Raw genomic sequence first — 11,175 nt, forward strand, 5'->3', positions numbered from 1 at the left:
GAGCAAGCCCACCTCAGAGCTGACTTCCCTGGTCTTCCAGTTGAGGAAGCCAATCTTATGATGGAAGTGCACCTAGCTGAAATGGAAGGATACACCTTCTTAGATGGGATTTCCTTCCCACTGCGATAATGGAGATGAACAATTCCTCAGACACCAAAGAGGTTGTTTCAGGGGATGGAATTACAGGCAGCGGCATGGGATTAGATCATCAGGAATAGACAGCTAGGTATGTCGTTACTGAGAGAACAGTGTAGTGACTTGCCTGCCCGTTGCAAAGGTGGTGGATATTACAAGACCCTAGATGGACTTCTGGTGAATGCTGGGGAGGAGCCTATGATGGTGGTACATGTTGATACCAATGACATTGGGAGCTGTAGGAGAGAAGTCCAGGAAGCTAAATTTAGACTGTTAGGTAGAAGGCTTAGGTCCAGATCTGGGGGAGGGGAGCATTCCCTGAAGTCCTTCCAGTATCCGTGTGGGGTTGAGAACATGGTGCATAGAAGAGGGGTTTCATCTTAGTTTCTGGGGAACATTTTTGGGAAGTGGGAACCTGTACAGAGGGGATGCAATAATTTTAAAAACAAAAAGAGTGAACTAGAGTGCCTGGCAGTGGAAGAGGACCTTGATGTAGTAGGCATTATAGAAATGTGGTGGAATGATTAAAAACCAATCGGATATGGTTACAAACTATGCAGGAAAGACAGACTAGACTGAAGAAGTGGGGGAATAGCGCTGTATATAAAGGATTCCATTGAACATAGCTAGAAAAAATTAAGAGAGGAGAGGACTACATAGTTGAATCTATATGGATACAAATTCCAAATTGTAAGAATGTAAATGTATTAGTAGGGCTATGCTACTGTCCTCTGGATCAGGAAAAGGAAACTGAATACACAATGTTGAGAGAAATCCGAGGCAGACAAGTATAATGAAATGATGACAGTGGAGATTTCAGTTCTATAAGTTCAGATATAAACTGTTCAAAAGGCACAATGGGACAGTGTTGAGTACTTGTGTCAAAACTTTGATCCGTTAAGAGTTTGCTTCTAACAAAAGCTAGTTCTAGAGGCTATTCTTGACTTTGTCTTAACTCAAGCATGGGAGCTAATTCATGAAGTAACTAGCCGAGTCCATTATTGAAGTTGATTGTGGTGTCCAGAAAGTAGATGCTGGTGTGGCAGTGTTCTAGAGAGCGTTGAGTGGATGCGGGGTGGTTATGGAAGTTGTGGTGGAAATTATGAGTAGCTTGAGTAGTACTGGTGACTACAATATAACTAGGCTTACCATCTCTGACCTACTGTAGGGGGCAGATTGCTGAACATCTGCTTACCGTCTGTAAGGTTCTTCTGAACCTTGCGGTGCTGGCCACCGGTGCGAACAGAATACTGGACTAGATGGACCTTAGGTCTCATCCAGTCTGGCAACTCCTATGTTCCTATGAACACTGGGCTACTTAATGAGGAACCTGATATTTTCTTAACGTTGGGTTTAGTCTGTGTTGTGTTGTGGATTTTGAATGAACGCTTTTTCATTTTGCCACTAATTCTGTTTTCTTGATAAGTCATAAAATGTAACTAGTACACATTTTGATGTCACTTACCTCTGGCACAAATTAACTAGTCGTAAATGTCTGTTTATGGGCTACATCTATTTTTGTTACTGAGTTTAAATATCCTCTTGGTTTTTATTCACTTCAGATTTCCCAAATGAAAAAGGACAAGGTGAACCTTGAAAACCAGCTGGCTTTGGTAGAAGTACTGCGCCTGGAAGATCTGACAATCCTGCAAACATCAGCAGCGATTCTGTACAACTTGCACACTGCAATAACTTGACCTGTTCAGAAAGCAGACCATGACTGTCACAGCACAGTGGCGTTTACTTACCAGGAGCTAGAGGCCTGCTTGACCCAAACATTTTTGATGACCAGTAGCATCAAGGAATAATGTAAAATTATGGTGCAAAAGCTGTCCAGTTTAATTTATGGGTGTTGGCATCAGCCATAGGGCCATATTCTGTGCCTCCTCTCCTGAGAGGCGCAGCCTAGAAAATGCAGGGGGCAAGAGTAGCTTTGTCACCTTTGTGTCATCTGGATTCTGGGCTGCTGTGGGGACCAAAACAGGTCCTGGCATAATCAGAGCAGTCCCAGGGGCTGCAGTCCAGAATCTCCACAGTGCCAAGCAGCTACTCCCTGGTATGTCCCTACTTTTGTGGCTTACAAGGGAGGGCAGTGCAGAGCTACTTGCCTCACCCTATGTTATTTGTGTGCCAGCGCCATCCTCTGCTGACCCTTTTCTATCTCATTTATGGTCCCTGGACTTGGCCTATGCTCCAGACCTTATATAATCATCCGCGCCAGGTCAGCCCCAGAATGACTGAAAAACAATCATCCAGTGCCCACCCAAATGCATGTATAGTACACTGATGCTGGAGGCTCGGGTGGTGGCTATCATGCAGAAGTTTGGATTTCCCTCCTCCATTTTAAAAATCTCCTCCAGATTGTTGCTAATCTATGTGATTATTGCTCCTCCTCTGAACAACAAACAGATGTGCTTGAGTTATTTTGAGCTGTGGTGTTGTAACAGTTTGCATGTTGGCTATTCAGGAAATCCACTCTGATACTTTCCACCAGTCCTGATTGTCACATGGAGAAACTTCCTTCGCCTGTCCCCTTTTTGCCTTTCCTGATCAATCTGGCTGGACATCATAATTGTTGGAGGGTTAGGGTAAGTATTGACATTAGGACCATACCTGTGTGAATGATCTTGTATCTTACTACTTTTTTGTGTGCTTTCCTGCAGGCCCTTGGTCTCTGACTTTTGTGTTTTCTAGTATGGATCTGCTGCATGTCATCCATTTACTAATACCCTGGTAGCTTTGGAAAAGCTAATGTGGGATAAAGTCTTGGTCAAGGGAGATATGTGCAGGTGATGGGCAAAGCTTGAAGAGGGAAGGAAAGGGGATATCTTAGGTTCCATGGCTATGGGCTTGGTATAAGGACATAGATAAATGGCTACAAAGTCGGTTGAAAACTGTCACGTGCACAGGGCCTGTACAGCTGGGGAGCTGGCTGACTTACAGAGTTAGAGGCAAAAAGGGACACTTAGAGTATCTAGTCTGACCTACTGTATATCATAAGCCCCTACATTTCACCTAGTTACCCCTGTATTGAGCCTAATAACTTGTTTGACTAAAGCCTATCTTCCACTTTGGCATCCAGTCTTGACTTGAAATCAGTAAAGATGGAGAATCCACCACTTTTCATGGTTCCAGTGGTTAACCACCGGCACTGCTAGAGATTTGTGCCTTATTTCCAGTTTGAATTTGTCTGGCTTCTGCTTCAAGCCATTGGTTCTTGCTCTGCCTTTCTCTTCTAGTTTAAAGACCCTTTTAGTACCCAGTCTTTTCTCCCCAGGAAAGAACTTGTGCGCTGTAATCCAGTCACCTCTCAATGTTTTTGATATTGAGCTCTATAAGTATCTCATTGTGAGGCATTTTCTCCAGCCCTTGAATCATTTTAGGGAGCTCTTTTCTGAACCCTCTCCAAATTTTCTACATTGTTTTTAAATTTTGGATACTAGGACTGTAGGGGCAGAATTCTAGTATCGGTTTCACTAATGCTGTGTACAGAGGTAATATCCTCCCCCTATTCCTACTAGTAACTTTGTATTTGTCTAGATTAAAATGCATTTTGTCTGAATGGGGCCAGCTTTACCAAGCAATCCAGATCACTTTGAATGACTGCCCTGTCCTCATTATTATGCCAGTCTTTTTGTGTCATGTGCAAATTTTATCAGCAGTGATTTTTTTTTTTTATATTTATTTACTTCCAGATCATTGACTCCTTGGTGCCGGAGCCTCTCACTGTGGAGGGAAAGGGCTCGGGCAGTGGGACGTGAAACTGTTAATAATAGAAGCATAGATGTGGGTGTGTAGAGAGCCTGTGCTGGGTGTATATACCACGTGGTTCAAGTGTGTAGGATACTGTGCTCACCTAAGCAGTTCCTCCTCATTTACACGGCTGTTTATATGTGTGCTAGCTGGGCATGCGGTGTCTCTACATTTATGGCAGCATGTAGACATACCTTAAGTGTTACACTGCCACAGTTCAGATCAGCGGAGGTACCGGAGCTAGAGTTCTTTTGTTTTAAGCAGGAGGACTTTCTCATAGCAGGTCTCTCTCCTCTGTAATTTCCCCCTACCCACCCTTGGTCCACCAATGCCTGAATTTATTAACCTTTCCATCATGCTGCAAGACTCTTCTGTTCACTTGGGCATTTGGAAAGATGGGTGGAGAGAGAATTTTATTTTTGTCAGATAATTACTGGAATGGGATGAAAAGCCTAGATGATGTGAATAGAAGAGACGACTACTCTGGGAAGGGAGCTGATTGCTACTTTATTGCTCTTTTTAAGGTACCCAATTGCTCTTTGCTTGCTATGTTACGGCAGCTCATGGCCTCACACTGCATCTTGTAAGGAAGTCTTACTATAATGTTAGTCATACGTAAAATGAACTATAGTATACAAAAATAACATAAGGCTGTATTTTTATTGTGTGTTTGAACAGCTCCTAGCATACCTAATAGGAGCCTGGGCCATGTCTAGGGCTCCTATATGTTACGGTAATACAAATAATAAGGTAATAAAAAACTGAACGAACATACATACATACATTTTAGTTACATCCGCAAAGCCCATCTATTAAACACTTCTAAAATAACTTAATCTCTTTGAAGTGGTGGCAAGAGTCTCTACAAATCACTCCCAGCATTTTACACTCTCAGTTGTACCATCGTGTAACATGTCCTAGGGGCCCTTGCAGCAGCTGGGGAAGGGCCAGAGTGTTGCGAGTTCCAGCCATGCTTTTGCCTGCTCTGACGTGACCGCTGTCCCCGGAGTGTTGAGAAGGGGTGGTGTGAAGCTGGCTATGCTAACTCTGCTCCAGCTGAAAATTCTCCTAGGTCAGGGGAATTCTCAGTAGCTCATGTGGATCCTTTTTGTAGCACTGAGGCAGTTCAAAGAGAACTTCGGTGCTGAGGAGCTGGCCTGAGGACTTCAGGCTGTTAGCTGTGACTAATGCCAGGAACTGATTTTCCACTTAGTTTCATTTAATAAAATTATCCCTAGAGAACGTAGGTGTGACCCTGAGTTGCTATCAATCTGCATATTTCTGTGTAGTTAATGGAACTAGGCCAATGTATACCAGCTGAAGATCTGGCCTTGCGTATGTTGAATAGTTAATAGCAGTGTTTTACAGAGTTAGAAAGAGAGGGGTTTAGAAATTAGTTTGAGGTGATATGGGGCTATAATTAAGATTTTTTTTGGGGGGGGAGATTGCTTAGAGCTATTTCCATTTCTCTAGGTATGCTAGGTGGCCTTGGACTTGCAGGAATACACTACAGTTTGACATTAGTAGACTAATGTCAAAGGCAAAATCCTGCCCCACCCTTAAGTATGAAGTCACAACCAGTGCCTGTGTAGTATGCGTCAACATCAGCTTTGCTGAATTGCAGCCTTAGGCACATGTGTAAGACTTCAATGGGGCTTAAGTGGTTTGCTGAATCAGGGTGTAAAATACATCTGAGCTAAGGCATCCTAAGATGTTTTACCTAACCACTTTTGTACATTCTTAGCTTCTCTAGCTCTCATTCTAGAAGCTCAAAAGGACTCTTGTTATCTTAGTAGCTTAGTTTTAGTAACTTGCTGTTAGTTAACATTTGGCTCAAAGAGTTTAATCGGTCTGTCATTTAAACATAGCTCTATTATGAAAAGAGACACTGTAAAAATAGCCCATTCTCATTCATTCCACAGATCTACTCCCTGTGGGTGTCCAAGGCAGATCTGCAAACTTCAGTACCACCACTATGGTTTTTACTACATTTTACTCCTGTCAGTGATGCAGCACCACTATAGATTTGGGGGAAGCAAGCTATATTCAGTTCTGACTTGCACATCAGCAGCAGAACTGTTAGAGTCCCAAATACAGAGCTACATTCTGCCTTCAGTTATACTTGTGCAACTACAGAGAAGACAATAGGACTACATAGGTGTAACAGCAGCAGGAGCAAAATTTTCATGGCTGGTGACAATACTTGAGGCAAGAAATAACTCAGCTTGACTCTCAGATCCTAAGGTGCGCTGCTGGCATTTAGCGGGGGAAAGGTGGGTTTTTTTGTTTGTGTGTATATGAGAGCTGAACAAATAAAATCTGGAGTCACTGAAAAATTATAAACATAGCACCCTACAATGCTATCTTCCCTGAGTCACTTAGAATAGAAACTCGCTTTAAAGTGAACATCCTGTGGATTTTCTTTGATCTCTTCTGGCGAGTGGCTTCTGGTTTTCACATTTCTTTAGCGATAGGGTAGAGATCATTCATAATTTCTTAATGTTTTGAGATCTAACTGTTCAGAACAAGATAAGATAGCATCAGCTCTCAAGCCCTGTTAATTAAAGCTTTACGTACACGATGAAAATGTTTAAAAAATGACACTCCCTAAGGAAGAAATCTTTAAGTGAAGGATACATTGCCCCTCTGAGGTTGAACGCTCCCTGCAAATATAAAATCTTTTTGAAGACGGTCCTTGGGAATTAATCTGAAGTGGTTGCAGGCACTTAGTGCATCTATAATTATAGATGAAGATGATAAACAGAATGCTGGGAAAGGTTTGCTGCACCAGCTGCCTGGTTTGTTTAATTATACAGTACACCTGGACTAAGTTTGCTAAACACTTTGCAAACCTACCCTTGTGTTCATTTTTGCAGCAAAATCATGTGGAATTCATAGTGTTTCATCATTTCAACATGAAACCAAGAGAATCTTGGCATTCGTGACTGGTTTTAGTTATATCTAAAACCCAAACTCATACGATGTTAATTCACACACTGAAATGGAAAGAAATCACATAATTCTCATGAGTTTTATATTTTAATATTCTTTAGGATGTCTAAAACACTGCAATGAAGCTCTGTATTATTATTATTCATTTATATTATATATTGCCATAATGCCTAGGAGCTCCAGTCACAGACCAGGACCCCATTGTGCTAGATGCTGCACACACAGAACAAAGAGACAGTCCCTACCCCAAGGACCTTACAATCTGCATATAGAACATGAGCTGACAGCTAGATACAAGCAGATGAGGTAATACAAGGAAACTGAGGCAATACTGTGCAAATAGACAACATAGTCATGGTGGGGGAAGAGGTAGAACACACAAGCAGAGTGAACAGTGTGATGGCAGCAAATGGCATATGTTAGTTATTTCCAGAAGTTTTTGGAGGGAGATAGGTTGGTGGATTTACTTTGGAGGGGATCAGCTAAATGGAAAGAAGGGAAGGAGAGAGTAGAAGGGGCAGGTTTTGAGAGGCTGAGGTGGAGAGACCTGCAGAGGGGAAGGGGAGGGTTAGAGTGAACAGCCAATCAGCACAGGACACAGAATTAGAGAACATTCTCATTTTGACTGGAATGCCCAGAGGTTTCTACTTTGCCATTAGTCATAATATACCAGTAAGCAAAGAATTAATGTGAAACAGTTTCTCATTTATTGTTTCTGCTAACCACACAATGTGCTAAGTTCAGAACAAACACAAACGTGTTCAAAAACACAATACTGATCAAACTGCATGAAATTAGTGTAATTTCTGTAGATGTCCACTAGATGATGCAAATGTACTGCAGAAAGAGAGGAAACTACATTCTATCAAGAAATAATTATATTTGCTGTATTTTATATTTTAATATTAGGGGGAGAGTATCATTTTTTCAGTGGGCTGTTACTTGATTTCCATAGTCAAGAAAAATATCCATTTGTTTACTTGCTGTTAGGATCAAGTTACAAAGCTTATATTCTAGTCTGCTTCAATTTTGGTTCCAGGATACTAAGAAACATGGGTGCGAGGTACACAGAAGAAGCTTGTCTCTTCCACCAATAGAAGTTGTCACCTCAACCACCTTGTCATTTTAGTCCTCTGCATTTAGGACACAACAGAAGCAAAATGTTTTGAAGGAACATTATCTCTTATTCGTCATGCTTCCATCTTTTTATGTTTTATCTATCTTTTTTGTAGTAGCCTCCCCAAATTTAGAGCATGTCTGAAACTCCAGTCCAAGACACGGACACAGACCTTGGGTGAATTCTGGTATGATGCTATTCTGGTTCAATCCCATTGACTGAGGTCTAGTCTATGCTACAGAATTCGCTCAACACAGTGCAGCAAAAGTTGACCTAATTCTGTGTCTATACTAACATTTCACTCCTGCCAACATAACTGCCCTGCTATGATAATAACTCCACCTCCATGAGAGGCATAGAGTCAATGTCGATGTAGTTAGGTCAACACAATGTCAGTGTAGACTCTGGTGCTTACATTGACTTTCAGAAGGCATCCCAGAATGCCCTACACTGACAATATAATTGGGACAAGCACTCCTAGTTAGGATGTGCACTGCTGACACAAGAAGTGTAGTGTGGACACGTGAAAGTGATTTAATTATTGCAGTGGCTGTATGCCGACCTGACTGAGGTTGCCATAATTTTGTAGTATAGACATGCCCTTAATGAGGTTGCCCTGGTGTAACTGAGTACTGTCCACTCTTCTTTTTCACAGATTTGGGTCCTGAATTCTCCTCTTATTTACACTGATGTAGCTCCATTGTCACTGATTGGACATGTACATACTTGGGGCTGCCAGCCTCATGTCACCTGCAGCTACATTCCATTTTTAGTGCACTACCTCAATCAGAGCTAGCACAAGTATGTCTCCTCAAATTGGGAATTATACCTCCAGCCCAAAGTGTAGCCGTATCATTAGATATAGAGAGAAGTGCAGTGCCACAAACACTGCAACTTTTGGTCTGCAAAATGCCAAAGAAAGTTCTAATACCTGGCTGTTTTAATCATTGTTAAAATCAAAATGCTGAAAACCCACTGTGACACTAGCAGGCCAGGTGCCAGCTCTCGCCAAGGCTGCAGGCATTAGCTAAGAACTGACAAACTCATAGCTGGAGACCAGACCTGTTTACTTTTGTGTTAGTTTTGCTCAAAATAGGTATTAGTCTTACAAGGATGTATTTAGTGATCAGACTCTTATAGAGTGTCTATTTGTGCTGCATGCATTAATCGTATTTGTAATGCTTGTATTCCATGCTATAAAGAAATATGTAACTTTTGATTTATAACTTTGAAAATGTTTGCTCTAAACTTGTGAACTCAGATGGGAAGAGTGTTTCTCCCCAGCCATCCAGAAAAACTATCAAAATCAGATGGACCATCAAGGAATGTCGCAATACAAAGGATTGGCGAATGGCCCTGTTGCATCTTGGAAATGATACGTGCAAGGAAGCTTGTCCTATGGACTTGGAGGCTGAATCTAGGAAATAAAACAAAGATACAAACAAATTTTCCATCTCTGCTGTTTGAACATCTCACAGGGACAGAAATGCTAAACTGAGGCCAAGATCCCCAGGGTTTATCCTCTGGGACTGCCCTGAAAGACCTCTTGAATTGACAGATCATCACATCTCTGTCATCTTTAGGAACCATAAAGGGTAACTCATTTGTGTGTATATATTTGCTTGCTTTAACCTGTATTTAACTCTCTTGTTTCTTTTTCCTAGTTAATACATAGTTTATTACAGGATTGGCTACAGGCATTGTCTGTGGTGTAAGATCTAGGGTACCAACTGATCTGGGGTTAGTGACTAGTCTCTTGGGACTGGAAACAACCTGAATATTTTGTGATTTTTTGGTGTAAGTGACCATTTATCATTAAGGCCAGCTTGCCTGGGTGGCAAGATATACTGGAGAGTCTAAGGGTACTGTCTATGACTCCATTGTAAGACTGTTACAGTGATCCAGGAGTTCACATTTGTTACTGGGTTGGTGAAACCTAATTATAGAACACAGTCAGTCTGTCCTGAGGCAGGCACTCATGGTCGTGAGCCACTCCAGACAGTGTGACACCCACTTCCCATCAGTTTATGCTCCTTGAATACTTTTAACCTATCCTTAAGGGTCCCCATGAGTGACAAACATTTTAAAACAAATGCCGATATTCTATAGTTGTTACCAGTTGCAGGTTACAACTTGGATGACCATCAAGAGTCTGTGAGAGAAAGATCCTCTGTACACGCTACATGCATTTTGACCATTTTAATTTTAAGGAATAATTTTCTCCATTAGACCACTTACATTGTAAAGAATGATGTAGAACAGAGGTATTTGCAGATCTCCCTTTGTTTATAACTAAAAAAGAAAACTCTGGCTGCTTTAAAAGACATGAGAATGAGTTTTGTCTTCCTTTCCTATTACTGTCAAACAAACTTTACCTCAGCCCTGAATATCACATGGAATTTGTCACTGACAGGAAGTATAAACTTTATCTTGTGAATATATAACTTACAGTCACTTCTTAAGAATAAAAAAAAATCCTTTCATCATGTACAGTTTTCTTCACTGTTTTATTTCACTTAAAACATCACTCAGTGCCAAATGGTATTTGTCAGAAGTAATTGTCAAATGCTGGAGGCAGTTTTCAAGGCTGTCTGAATGGAAAATCTCAAGGCAGTTGTCTGGGTTGAAAGAAAATATTACATTTGATCTTTTTATGATTCTCACAGACGATGTATGTCTGCATTCTTTAGCTTGAAGAATTCTTGTTCTTTTTAACTGACAGGAAGTAAAACTTCACTATTAATTGACAGTATTGTCTGAGAAATAACTACTCTATACAATAATGTAATTTTTTTTTTTTTACTCTTTACAAAGATTCATTTTTATTAGCCATTTACTGTGGTTTTGCTTGTTGGCAAGTTGTAATACTTTGAATGACGACTCTGACTACATTTCATCTACACTTGTATTTGGAAAAATATTTCTTCCAATGTGTTTCCTCTGAGTAATGAGTCTCACTTAAAGATTGTCTTGCAGTAAATCACCTTTTCCTTAGTGGAGTCATATAGATATATTATTGCTTTTCTCAATTCTGCCTCAGTGCTTTCCAATGATAATGACAAAGGGTAGATAGCATGGTAAATTAACACCACAGTATGAATTCTGAAGGCTAGATCCTCTTTCGGGCTGACAGCAGATCAGTGCAGGGAGGGATGGTGGGAGTTTGGGTTCTAGATCTCTGATTCTCAGAGCAAGGCCCAGCCTGAATGCAATTTAAA

The 11,175-nt window shown here is 41.1% G+C and overlaps 1 protein-coding gene across 2 annotated transcripts in view; it reads left to right on the forward strand.

Moving 5' to 3' along the window:
- Window positions 1-10,941, forward strand: part of SETD4 (SET domain containing 4) — a 29,142-nt gene extending 18,201 nt beyond the window's left edge. Inside the window, exons 11-12 of one of the 2 annotated variants that reach the window (XR_013346364.1) lie at window positions 1,698-2,723; window positions 9,219-10,941. Coding sequence is in view for 1 of the 2 variants with exons in the window: in XM_077818793.1 (XP_077674919.1) it covers window positions 1,698-1,832 (135 nt within the window). In the remaining variant the exon portion in view is untranslated. Of the gene's footprint in view, window positions 1-1,697; window positions 3,754-9,218 lie in introns of those variants that run through there. The other variant, XM_077818793.1, reaches the window with a different exon arrangement.
- Window positions 10,942-11,175: the final 234 nt, after the last annotated feature.

Source organism: Eretmochelys imbricata, chromosome 1 (assembly GCF_965152235.1).
Source record: "Eretmochelys imbricata isolate rEreImb1 chromosome 1, rEreImb1.hap1, whole genome shotgun sequence".
In the NCBI taxonomy this organism is placed as follows: domain Eukaryota; kingdom Metazoa; phylum Chordata; order Testudines; family Cheloniidae; genus Eretmochelys; species Eretmochelys imbricata.